Source organism: Culex pipiens, chromosome 1 (assembly GCF_016801865.2).
Source record: "Culex pipiens pallens isolate TS chromosome 1, TS_CPP_V2, whole genome shotgun sequence".
Lineage (NCBI taxonomy): Eukaryota > Metazoa > Arthropoda > Insecta > Diptera > Culicidae > Culex > Culex pipiens.
In genome coordinates this window covers 26,302,891-26,316,835 of record NC_068937.1, presented here as the reverse complement: position 1 = coordinate 26,316,835, position 13,945 = coordinate 26,302,891, and the positions used below count along the sequence as shown (strand labels likewise).

Sequence of the window (13,945 nt, the reverse complement as noted above, 5' to 3'; positions counted from 1 at the left end):
AACCCTTTGACGGCCTGGATTTTTTTTTTTGAAAGTTATTAAATACAGGTTTTAGGACATTGATTTTTACGTAAAAAAAATTAATTAAAAAATCAGCAAACATTTTTTTTCCTGTACATTTTGTTTTAAATTCTAGAGTTTTTTTTATGTGTTTATAGGTCCTTTTTAAAAACATATCCTGATCAAAATACCTACAATTTTGCCGAAAATAACAAATCGATCTTAAAATTCCTCCAAATGATATTTCAATATTTTTTTTGTTGAAATATTTTGAATTGAAAAGTGAATTTTGGTAAAAATTTCACTGAAATTCGTTAGTAAAATTCAGTGGTAATGTTTTACCCTGTATTTTGGTATTATTCATTAACATTGAAAAAGGCTTACCAATTAAAAAATTAGTTTTTTTTTTCATAAGAAAAAATCCCTGATTTTTTGAGTATTTTTACAATCTATTTTTTTGTAATTTTTGGTAACTTTTTTTAATTTAAAACGGAACTTCAACAAAAAAAATGAATAAACAGTTTAAAAACATCTTATCATTTTTATTTTAATAATTTTTCTCCAAATGCACAACATTTTAATTTGACTTGGTTTGAAATGAAACAAAACGAATCTTACAACCAAACTTCGATTTGATTAATCTAATCTAATCCAACACAGACGCAGCCAAAGAACACCTAAATCATGTATTACATAAAAATAAAGTGGCCAGCCCTACCACGTTGTGTTTACCGCAGAGAGGATTCTGAGAACGGATTACATTTCACAGTGGTGGAAGGATACGTGGACATACCGTACCAAACGCTCCAATTATTATGATTGTTGTTTGTGTCTCAGAACCAAACTTTTACCGGTTTAATATTACCGGAATCTTTTAGTAGTCAGTTTACTGTATTCACTATAAAAATGTGTTAAAATCTACATACAGCTTTTTGAACTATTTTTTGCTTTGTCAGATGAATATTAAGATGCCTTCAAATGTTCATTTTTCACAAACAACAAAGGCCTTTTCTCACTAACGTTAAGTCACCAAATGCAGAAAAAAAACCCTGAGCTTTAAAAAAACATAAATTTAACAAGGTTGCAAATATTTTTTGATGTTTAAGTCCCTCGACTCTGGCCCAGATTGAGGGGTGGGGCAAACAAATAAAAAAAATATCAACTTTTGAATGAAAAAAAGTGCTTTAAAATGCATTTTACACCTGCCCAGATCTTTTGCAATCTTAAGGTTCAAAATATCGAAGTATTGGCGAAATATTTTTTTTGTCGAAAAAAAATTTTTTTTAAGGACTGTACAAAGGAATTTCACAATAAAATAAAATATTGTTGATTGATCTCAAATAAGCTAAATATGATTTTAAACGCAGGAAAATGTATTTCAAATTATTTTCATTTCATTTGACTTCTTTTCCAAGTTTTTTGAAAAAATACTAAATATTCATATTTAAAATATTTTTTTTGCACCCTGCTTTTTCTGACCGATTTTGAAGGGAAGGGCGACATAAACTTCAAAAAATATTTGCATCGGCCTTAGTGACGTTTGACGTTTCACCTGTAAGAGTATAGGTCAGATAGCTATTTTGAATCGCAGAGGTTCGAATATTCATTCATATATAGTTTATTATCATTTATCTCCATATCTTGCAGTAAACAGTACAGAGAGAAGAGAGTAAGGAGAGAATCGTTCTCTTGTGATACTCTTCCTTATTAAAATGCTGGATTGATATCTTTGTTCATGAATTTTGCTTCATTTTTGTTGCTGCTGCATGTCATCATGCGTTTTTATGTAACTATGTGTGCGCGTGACACTAATTTAACCTTTACCGTTACGTTTATAGGACACCATCGCCAGGTTAACACCATTACTAAAATTTGCTCACCAAAAAAAAAAAAAACAAAAAAAAACCCTTTTCCTTCAACAACATCCGGAACAAATATCATAAACACACGCAGTAACCTGTGCGAAGCGTCAGGTAAATGTCAACTCTCATTGTAAATTAGTCAAATTAGTTCGAATTACCTTTGAAAAAAAAAAAAACGAAGAAAGGGAAACGCAAGAGAAAGACTGTGTGTGTGAAAGCTTGAATGCGCGAGCGTGCCTGTGTGAGTGTGTGCAGCAAATGTCAACAATAATCATCACGGTTAGACAACAAAAACAATTAACCCTCAACTGCATGCTCATTTTTTTGTGAGTGTGATTGTATTTTCTCTCTTGTTGAAAAATAATTCCGAAAAAAAATTTGTTTTAACCTGCGTGCAAAAAAAAAGCTCTCCGCCTGATAACCACTAAGCCAATCAACCAAAAAAAAAAAAGATGAACTATATTTGTATACCAAATTTTTTCTTATATTTTTTTCGAACTAATTATCTTATCGCAAATCGATACCGTATTTTTCTCGTGTCTCTTCTTCGATATGAACAATCACAAACAAACCAACTCCACTGGTCGAATTGTGTGTGTGTCGCCCCCCCTCGTGTGCCCCAACGAAACGTGCGTGCGTGTGTGTGTGGAAACACCAAAACGCCGCCCTCAACCCCGGCCTCGCCCTGCCCAACTACAACTACAACGATGATGATGTCGATGACGATGGACAACCCCCGATGACGATCCGATCCGAACCATGAAATCGATGAAACTCGACGATGTCTCGATGACGATGATGATGAACTCGATGATGAACGATGATGGCCGGAACAACCACAGAAACAACCATCCGTGAGGGATGATGCTGATGGGCATTTGATTTACCACACTGGCGACATTCTTCATAACAGATGTTCGTGAAGCATTAATTTAAATTCTTTACTATTTTTTTTACTTTTACCTCCCCTTCCAAGTCTCTATCTTGATCGCGCGACCCCCCCTCGTCGAGCTTCCGGAGCTTCCGGAAGGGGGAACGTCCTCCGGGGAGCCGAGTACTTTCCGCGGCCACGGACGACCTTCCGCCAACACCGGAGCTCCCCGAACGGAAATTTCACCTGCAAACCACAATACTACACTTTTTCATCCAAGCAACCCTGGCGAGAGGGAAACCGCCATCAGCGCTGACACGACGCCGAAACGTCAAAGTCGACTCCGATGGAAGCTTTCCGCTTGCCAGAGTTAACCTTTGGATGAACAAGCGTTTTCAGACCTAACCTTAAAAACTTTCAACCCTTCAATCTCTAACAATCGCGCGACCCCCCCTCGTTCAGTTTTTAAGTTTTTCTTTTCGCGATCAAAATCGAAATCTCTTTCCCCTTCCGCGCGCCCTCCCCCTCTCTCTAACTCTTACACTGATAAAAGTTCGAAATAGTTAGTTCAATAATCAAAGCAAGACAAAAAAAAAGTACACTCAGAAAAAAAGCAAACAACCAAATCTCTTAGCGAATATTACACACGATCAATTGTTGTTCCCAAACGAATGGAGGTTCGAACTAATGGTTGCCGTTTTCCCTTCTCTTTTCTTCTCTTCCCTCTGCTCTTTCTTTTTTCATATTCGCTGATGATGTCCTGGCGAGCAGATAAAATCCTGGCCACCCTAGGCGAGGGTACCTTCGGCAGGGTGGTGAAAGTCAAGGATATGGAGATGTGAGTATAAATTCGTTGATTAAATTATCATATAAATTGGAAAAAAAAACTCTGGTTTTCATTTTGAAACAAAAACAAACAAACAGCTGTCAAAATCTGATTAGGATGGTCGAATTGGGCTAAAACCGTTGGAAACTGTTGATTTTTTCTAGATAATGTTTTTTTCATTTTTAAGCTTTTTTATTTCAAAGCTAAAAATTCATAGTTAGCATACTTCAAAACAGATATTATTATTTCAATTACACAGCAAAAAAAAAGGAGTAATCCAGTAGCGTGTAAATTGCCGGATGTAAAATAAATTTTGCAATATTTTATGAAAATTCATGTAATATTACACCCTGAAATATGTAGCCCATCATGTAGTGCTGAGTTTGAAATTCGTCGGTTGCTATTTTTGTGTGTTTACAAAAATTGTTAGGTGTCTTTTTTCATAAAGGTGATGTGCATGCTTTTGCATGCGATTTTACCATCGGATTTTTTTGCTGCATTTTCTTAGAAGCATTTTTAAAGATTTGCCTTTGATTTAAATCCCAAAAATTCAAGTTAATATGTTTGAGGTAAAACGATTCGAAGAATTTAAATTGTCACATCTTTATTTTCACGAAAATGGATAAATTTGACCAAAAATTATCAAATGAATTTGTAAAAAGGCATGACTTTGGTAAAGAAATGTTTAATTTTTTAGCTCTTTCAGGCCTGAATTTTCAAAAAAAAAATTAGGTAAGGATGGGAAAATGATACTGAGGACCACACGAAAATTATAGGCTACTTTTAAAAAAATATTTCTTAAGAGCACAGTAAAAAAATCATGGTAATATTACATCCAGGAATATGTAAAAAAAATAAGCCAGAAAAAATGTGTAATTTTCCCTCTAAGAATGTGTAAATTTAGCAATATTTCGTAGTAATGTCCATTTTCCAGTCTAAATTGAAATAAACCTTTTAATTATACACCTTCCATGTATGCATGTAAAAGTGTATTCCAGTACAATACTCATTTTATCGTGCAGATAAAAAAGAATATAAAAGAAGAACTAAAATTAAAAAAAAAATAATTGAACTTCAAAAAATATATTTGAGTATTTCTCAGCGAATCGACTTTTCTTTGTATTTTTTTTTGTTTAAATGAAACTTTTCTTTTATTGAATTAAAAAAAAAATATCAATAAATGTGTGAAGTTATTTTTGATTGCAAGTTGAACTTTACATCTAGAATAATTTTGAAATTTTGGTTCACATTATTTTTGATTTATTAAAAAAAGAACCTTTTCCTAAATAAAATTCATGGTCTCGGTACCAGACTTTGCACCACCCTAAACTTAAGCGCAAAAGATGCCTTTTATAGAAAAGAGATAAATAAAAATGAAAACATAAAAATAGCTTTTTTGGGAGATAAACTTTTGGTCATAAAAAATCAAATAAAGATTCGATAATATTTTTTCGTGTACCTATTTTTTCTGAAAAAAAACCTGCAACTTTGCTGAAGACACCAAATCGATCAGAATCAGAAATCACTTCTCGAGATATAGATTTTTATATGGAGTGTTGTAAAACTAATGATGCAAAATGGGGTATTTTAGTGTAGGGAATGCAAAGATAAGGTTTCGTTCACTTCGATAAATACTGAAATAAAAATTTCGAAAAAAATCGAAGTTCTAGAGAATTACTTATTTGTCATTTTGAAATATTTTTATTAAGGGTTTTTTTTTTTTATAAAGTTTTTATAAAATCTAAAATATTTTTCATGACGCGATATAACTCTCTAATTGAAATTATTAAATTAAATTAAAAGAAGTTATTATAAATTTAAAAAAAAATATGAGTTCGAAAAAAATGGGTTCTATTTTTGAACGTGGTAATTTAAGGGTTGTGATTTTTTTCAAGAATTTTTTAAAACAACAAGTTTAATAATAAATTTAAAAAAATCCTTGCTGTAGAATCCTGTTTTTTGTATTATGAATTTTAAGCAAAATTGTTACTTTTTACCTCAAATTCATACACAGAGATTCTAGTTTAAATGTCTCAAAATTTGTCAGGAGGTTCCTTTTCTCAAATAATTAGATTTTTTATTTTTCATCAGGACATAAAAGTTGTCCTATCCATGTTAAGGTGACTCGAAAAATTTAAATTTTCGAAAAATTGGCAAAAAACGTTTATTTCAAAAACTCATAGCCAGCGATGGAATAATCATCATCAAAAGAAAATCATTGGACGTTCATCAAGAGAAAAAATCCAAAGGGAGCATGGCTCTCCTCTCTCGCGCACGAAAGATCGGTAAAAGGAATCTAAAAAAATCATCATCTTGATTATTCGGCGGAACATCTTTTTCACTACTACACTTGCAAGTATAACATCACACGTCGAAAAATGACCTGTCACATTTTGTAGATGGGCAATGTGTGTAAACAAAGTGAAATAAATATTTTTGAGTGGTGCTGACAAGGAAATTCACAAAAAATTATCTGCAGATTGATTTTCTTGGAGAATTTCGGGAGCGAATTTCTTTTGCGTGATTTGCCTCCTCTCTCTTTCGCGGGTGAAGAAAGTTCGCAAGCGAAATTGATTTTTTCGCGATTATTCCATCCCTGCTCATAGCTCTTAGTCGTTTCAATTGATTTGAGCTGTCAACTAACAACTTTAAATTTGTGTCCAAAAGAGCTGAAATCGGTTAAAATGGTAAGGTGTTAATTTTGTTTAAGATTTTTTTTTTTTGTATATTTTTGATAAATTTTAATTTTTGGATCCACTCAAACTTGGTTACAGCCAAAACCCAATTTTTGTATATATTTTTTAAGAGGTCCAATAAGCTATTGTATTTTATATGTGTATAGGACCTCTTTTTTTAAAAATAAAAAAAAACTCTAGAAATAAAAATTACGCATCTAATTATGTGAGCAAGGAACCTCCATTTAAAAATTTTGAGTTTAATTTTCATATGGAGTTGGTATTTAAAGTTATTAAACTTAGTGAAACAAAAATCTGGATGTAAAAGGATTCATTGAACGATTATAATTAAATTTTCAAAATTTGCAAGCTGTTAGAACCATAAGATTTTCATACTTTTAAATAATCGTAAATATACATTAGGGTGGTTCAAGTTTGACTTTCACCTTTTATTGCAGGGCGTAACTGTATGAATCAGAATCCTTAATGTGACCTCGATTGCACGAAAATCGAGCATCTCAAGCCAAATACATTTTCCGTTCCGTAAATTATTTTTTTAAAATTTTGGTTATTTTAATGTTTTTTAGCTATTTTTTCGATTAATTTCAACATTGTAGAAGTGCAGTCAGTCCGACTACAGCATGGCATGCTGGATAAGTATTAGAGTTAGATAACGCCCAAGCACTTTTCTTGTCAACATAAATTGCAATTCATCCGAGAACACTCTAAAATTTATTACAAAAAGCAATGCGGTCAGCCCCACTGCGTTGTGCTTACCGCAGAGAGGATTCTTAGAACGGATCACATTTCACAGAATCTACAGGGGAGGAAGGTTGTGTGGACATACCATACCAAACGCTCCTCATAGAAGTGCAGACCAACTCTTTGCAATAAAGTTGGATTATTCAAGTTGAATCGCAAAAATGGCTAATATGCTCAAAAATAATCGCAACTGAAACAGTGACTTGACCCCATACAAAGTCGTATGGAAAATGAATTTGGCTTGGGATGCTTGATTTTCCGCCCTGTTCTGGAAGGCGAAATGTCAAATTTGAACCACATTCAAACATTCAAGCTCAACATTTGACTAAACTTTCCGCTTCTTTTTTCCTCAACCTTCAATCCACAGGGATCACACGATGGCGCTCAAGGTGATCAAGAACGTGGAAAAGTATCGGGAAGCGGCCAAGCTGGAAATCAACGCACTGGAGAAGATCGCCGAAAAGGACCCAACGTTCCAACAGTGAGTGTCGATCGTCGTCTGCTTTAAAAAAAAACTTATTTTAAAATTATTTCAAATAATTCACAGTTTATGCGTCAAAATGCTGGATTGGTTTGACTACCACGGCCACATGTGCATCGCGTTCGAAATGCTCGGGCTGAGTGTTTTCGACTTTCTAGTAAGTGTCTCACCCCCATTTGAAGAAGAAGGTTTGACCTAGAACTAATGTTCAACCTCTTTCCACCAACAGAGAGAAAACAACTACGAACCGTACCCGATGGACCACGTGCGGCACATGGCCTACCAGCTGTGCTACGCGGTCAAGTTCCTGCACGACAACAAGCTCACCCACACCGACCTCAAGCCGGAGAACATCCTGTTTGTGGACTCGGAGTTTACCACGTCGTTCAACAACCGGAAGGTGCGTTCTACACCCTCTTCCTAAGATTTTAGAGTTTAATTTATTTACTTCAATTTTAGAACCGCGAAGTGCGTCGCGTCAAGTGCACCGACATCCGCCTGATTGATTTTGGCAGCGCCACGTTCGACCACGAGCATCACAGCACGATCGTGTCCACCCGTCACTACCGAGCGCCGGAAGTAATCCTGGAACTGGGCTGGTCGCAACCGTGCGACGTCTGGTCGATAGGGTGAGTCCTCTTACTGCTTCGATTTGTAACTTGAAATCTAATCACGACCTACGATCTCCTTGCAGTTGTATAATGTTCGAGCTGTATCTAGGCATTACGCTATTCCAAACCCACGACAACCGAGAACACCTCGCAATGATGGAGCGTATACTGGGTACAATTCCGTACCGAATGGCCAGGTAAGAGCCGCTCAGCACCCCCAAAAGATCCCCATTTCAACTCTAAACGTTTTGTAGAAAAACCCGCACCAAATACTTCCACCACGGCAAGCTCGACTGGGACGAGAAGTCGAGCGCGGGCCGGTACGTGCGCGACCACTGCAAGCCGCTGCACCGGTACGTGCTGGCGGAGACGCCCGACCACCTGCAGCTGTTCGACATCATCCGGCGCATGCTGGAGTACGATCCCGCCAACAGAATCACGCTGAGTGAGTATTGATGCTAAGCTTAGAACACTCGTTGCAAGTGTTTTGACGCGTCGCATGATAAATTGGACCATTTACGAAAATTAGTATGATTTGGACCGGATATCCGGATTGTCCGCAAGTGACCAAAGTGATCAGGTGGTCGAAACTTAGTTTTGGACATCTTCTCGAATTATAGAACACTTGTTACAAGTGTTTTGAAATGTCGCTTGACACATTGGACCATTTTAGAAAGGTATCCCAGTTGGGACCGGAATTTCGGATTTACCGGATTTTGGACCTAGTGGCCAGAGGGCCAAAAATGATATTTTAAATTATTATCTCGCTCTTTAGATCACTCATTACAAGTGTTTTGACATGTCGGTTAACAAAATGGACCATTTTCGCAAACTACCCAGCTTGGACCGGAATTCCGGATTGACCGGAAGTGGCCAAACTTATCAAGTGGCTGGAACTAAATTAAAGATATTTTCTCACGTTTTAGAACGCTCAATACATTTTTTTTAAAGGTCGCTTGGCATATCAAATCTATTTTCAAAAATGCCCTAGCTAAGACCGGAATTCCGGATTGATTGGAATTGACAAAAAAAAAATCAAATGCCCGGAATTTTCTTTGATTTTTTTTTTTATATTTTCTTTTAATTGAAATGCCGCTTTTTTAAAGACTCAAATTTCGGATTCACTGGTACTGTTCGTAATGGTCAGATAAATTAAAAATAGATTTAAATAACCTTTTGATAGCTTCCAATTTTTAGTAAGATTAATTTATGAATTTTGGTTATGTTTTTCCAGTGCACTTGAAACTAGTCATTGTTGGAACCAGTTCCAGAATAAATCCGGTAAAATTGGACCATATTATAGTACTTTTTTTCCGTTAGATAATATATAAGGCTATTTCGCATATTTTCAAATCGAAAGCGTCCAATTTGGTTTTCGCTTCGCTTGGAGATTTTGATTTAAGCTGGTTGCAGACTGGACTTCGTCATGTATGTGTAATGATTTTCCAGAACAGGTTGCCGTGGAATAATTTCGAATAAAACTAGTTCCACGTGAATCGGATCCTCAACATCAAGGACAAAGAAAGGGGATTTGGAAAATGAGAAGTGTTGACGCTCCACTTTTTTAAGGGGATAAGGAAAATTCTCCTCGGTTTCGAAAACGTCCAATTTGGTTTAAAACAAACTTAACTCATTTTAGGGAGCGTTCTTAAATGACAAAACGCCAAATTTATTTTACTACATTTTTTGCTGTTGCATTTTTCTTTCGTTTCTTTTTTTGTTTTTAATTTTAACTGTTTTTGAAATAATAAAATTTTATTTTGTTCTTTTTGAAACAAAACAACACAAAACGTCATAATTATCTTTAAAATATACTTCTCGACTTTTTTTTTGATAAGGTCCTATAAACATATGAAAGGCAATAGCTTTTTGGACCTTTTCAAAAAAAACTCTGGACTTTATCTGACCCTGAATCTGTTGCTGATGCTGTCATTTGTCATTGTTTAATGCCTCAAGACAGTGAGCAAAAGAGCAACTCTCTCTCTCCTGCCTCTCTCTCTCTCTCTCTCTCTCTCTCTCTCTCTCTCTCTCTATTTGAGATTCTTCCCTTTCTGTCTCACTTCATGGTATTTTCATTACTGTTATTTAGTGTTATGTGAAATTTGTGTTCCATTTAATGGTACCGTTTAAAAATGGAGGCCACTCAATAACAACGGAAAAAACAATGTTATGGGAAGAAAAGAGTTTGAGCACTTCGGTTTTCAAGGCACACTTTCAAACTTTCAACAAATAAAAGTCTAGTAGCATTAATGTTTAAAATTTGAACAAAATATTAAACTTAATATGTTTTTTTCGAAATTAGAAAAAATCATAGTAGCCAACAAACATCTAAAAAAAATCTATGTTTCCTATGCAGAATCTGTTTCTAAATGCTGCAATTTGCTCGAAGCTTGACAGTGAGCAAAGGAGCAACTCTCTCCCGCTCTATTTTGAAAATTCTTCCCGATTACTCTCCTTTATTCTTTTTGGCTCTCTTTTTCTTTTGTTCCGCAGCGCGTTGTTCTCTTGCTAACTGTCTTGCCTCGAGATCAATCGTTATTTTTTTATTTATTTTTTTATGGAGATAAGATACGTTTTTATGATAAATCTTTTCATGGCCCTATACAATTCTAAGAAGCACGGGGTTCGGTAATTTAAATTTCAAGACACACTATAAAAAATTCTACGTTAAAAGTGTAAAAACAATCTTAATTTAAACTTTGAAGATATGTTTTATGTATAGATTTTTTCGAAACATGGTCATCAAAAATATTTTGAACAGGAATTTTAACGAATATTTTTTTTTTTGTATAACAATTGAATAATTACGAATTGCGACAATTGAATAATCATCAAAATCTTAACTTAACGTCTTCTTAAAAGAGGAATTACAGCGTATGCATGTCTGAGTCTAAGGCTAGTACAAAATCCACTGTTATTTTATTAAATGCCAATGATTTTTTTTTTTTTGTGTAGGCCCAGTCCCGGTCCCGGTCCCATAATTCAAAATTTTATAAAGCTTAGAAGCGCATTAATTGATTTTTAAGGGAAATTTTAAAGAGGGGGGACAATTAACTGAGAATAACTTTTAATCCGACTCTGTAGCTTATGCTGCAATTTGATCGAAGCATGACAGTGAGCTAGACAGTATCTCTCTATCTCTCTCTCTCTCTGTCTCTCTCTCCCTCTCTCTGTCTTTCTTTTAAAAATCCCGTTTTCTCTCTTTTGTTCCCGTTTGCTCTCGTTTCCTTTTGTTCCGAAGATTTGCTCTCGAGCTCACTGTCTTGCCCCGAGAAAATGTGTTTAATGTGAAATTCTTTCAAACTAAAAACAAAGATTAAATTGGGTACTATTTTCAAAAATATATCAATGTCACTATGCTAAAATGGTCCACAACATTGACTCGAAAAAGCGGCCAAACAAGGTCATTTCTTGACACCAAACCTCGGAAGGCACGTCGTCGGCGTTTTAGTCATAGTTTAACATGATTTTTTTTTCGTTTTTCTTTCCAGGTGAAGCCCTCCGGCATCCGTTCTTCGCGAAGCTTCCCGCGGCGCAGCGCCTGCACGATAAGTGTAATGAAAATTCCGTCTCGGGCAGTAGTAGCCGGGAGCGGTCCCACAGTTTATCGAGATGAAATTCAGAACGATTTGATTATTATTAATTAATAATATTACACAGTTGTACCGAACAACAACAACAACAACACTACCACAACAGTCGTCCCCTACGCGGATGCGGCGGAAACAGAAACAAAACAAAAACAAACATGATGAAACCGTGTGAAATTTTACAAACAAACAAACAATTGGCGCGTTGTGAAAGTGAGGAACGGAGCAAACACACAAACACAATCACACCAACACATCTCATTCATACTAACACAAACACACAGTCTACCGAAGTGCACAAGGGGTGTGACAGCCTCAGATCAGGAATTTTTAAGGGAGAAAGTAACCGTAAAAGTGGGTTGTGTGTGTGGGTGTGCGGACGCGTGTTGAACGAACAAGAAGAAGAGGGTTTGTAAATTTTATTTCGTTTGTTTACTTTTCGTTTAACAAACACAAACACACGCACACACAAACGTGAAAAAACTTTGCCGAGCGTGTTTTCCAGTTGCGGTGGGAACATTCCACACTTTTTGTGTGTGTTCATGTTCACACAGTACACACAGTCCGTTTTTATAGCGGCGCTGCGTGGAAGGCACGCCGGCGGCTGCTCCCCCTCTCCCTAAGTAGTAAAGACAGCGTTCAGTGTATTTGTTAAGTTGCGCAATGCTTTTGCGCGCAGAGATTTTAGAATTGTACCAGGCCCCTCGCCCCCCTTCTAAATTCAAGTAATTCGAGTTTATTGTCAAATAAATAAAATCAATAAAAAAAACAAAAACTGCTCAATTTTGATTGGTTCACCGGGTTGCGGTTGTGGTTGTGTGTTTGTTTTGTGGTGGATGTTTTATTCATTGTTCCCCCCATTGGTTCAGTTCATCGCATTTGGGCAAAATCAGGAATCAGAGAAGAAAATTGAAACGATCCTTCCAGGAGTGGGCCCTGTCGGCGGAAGGAAAGAGCGAGATAGAGGTAATATTATTAATTATTCCAATAATAATCAAATCGTGCGAAAGAGAAAAGAAGAAAAACAAAAACACGTCATTGAAGCAGTTCAGTGTTGTGTTGCGAGAGCGCGAGAGAAAGAGAGAGTGTAACTAAAACAACAAAACAAAACAAGTGTAGATCGTAAACTAAGTAAAACAATAACACACACACACAAACAAAACAAAACTTAACACAAGAAAACGGCAAACAGAAATGCAGCAAGAAAGCAAAAGTTGTGTGTAATCAGAGTGTTGCGTGCGCGATTTAGGTCAAATGTGTCTATATTTTGTGCATGGTTTCCCACTTTTTTATACATAGCTAAACAAAAAGGTCGTAGAACGTTTAACGTATGTGTGTGAGTGTGTTGGCATTGTCATGCTGTGTCTAAGTGCGTGTGTGTGGGTGAGTACTTAACTGCTTTGTCATTTTGTTTTTATTATTTTTCGTAACATTTTGTTCGACAAAACAACTCCACTTTAGCAACCGGGCTCGGATGGCATCGTCGAACTGACCAAGGTTGTTAATCGAGAAGATATAATCGTCAATACTAAAAAAATATTTTGGGTATGTTTGGAAAAATATTTTGTGTTTTTTTTTCCTTTAAAAAAATTATCATCGTTTTCAACCAAATTTAGTACTTTAGAAAAATTTAGAACACGAATTAACAATTTTATGAAAATCATACAAAATTCGATTTTCAGAAATATTAGGATTTTCAAAAAAATATATATTTTCAAAAAAAGTTGGATAATTAACGTTATTTTTTTTTTTTCAAAAACCATATTTGATTTACAAAAGTTATTACATTGCCCAAAAAATATAAAATTTTTGAAAATCTCAGCAAATGATTTAATAATTTGAGTATTTTACAAAAACGTGTTTTATAACAATTTTAGTGCTTTCCTCAAAAAATATTTTATTTGTTATAATCCATAAAAAATGCGATCATTTGACACCCATATTGCCAATTTAAACAAAAGTATTTACAAAAAGTAAAAAAAAAGAGAAAAATAAACTTTTTCTCAAAATTTTATAAGATTTATGTAAATCTATACCATTCGTTTTTTTTTTCATTTGAGATCCATACTACAAGTTTTGAAAATTTGAGTATGTAATTGAAATATAATATATTTTACAAGGTATTTTATGAAAATCACATATATTCAAAATTTCAAATATTTCAGTATTCACAACAAAATTACGAATTTAGAGAAAAATTATTATCAGATTTATGTAAATTATACATTTTTTGTTTTCGTTTGAGATCCATACTACCAGTTTCGAAA

General features: G+C 35.0%; 1 protein-coding gene across 2 annotated transcripts in view; it reads left to right on the top strand.

The window, feature by feature from the left end:
* Window positions 1–13,945, top strand: part of LOC120413347 (uncharacterized) — a 56,018-nt gene that overhangs the window by 40,025 nt on the left and 2,048 nt on the right. For both annotated transcript variants that reach the window (XM_039574125.2, XM_039574126.2), the window contains exons 4-12: window positions 2,705–2,777; window positions 3,505–3,571; window positions 7,364–7,477; window positions 7,544–7,634; window positions 7,707–7,877; window positions 7,937–8,106; window positions 8,172–8,285; window positions 8,343–8,533; window positions 11,580–11,642. In XM_039574125.2, the coding sequence (XP_039430059.1) occupies window positions 2,705–2,777; window positions 3,505–3,571; window positions 7,364–7,477; window positions 7,544–7,634; window positions 7,707–7,877; window positions 7,937–8,106; window positions 8,172–8,285; window positions 8,343–8,533; window positions 11,580–11,642 (1,054 nt within the window). The remainder of the gene's footprint in view (window positions 1–2,704; window positions 2,778–3,504; window positions 3,572–7,363; window positions 7,478–7,543; window positions 7,635–7,706; window positions 7,878–7,936; window positions 8,107–8,171; window positions 8,286–8,342; window positions 8,534–11,579; window positions 11,643–13,945) is intronic.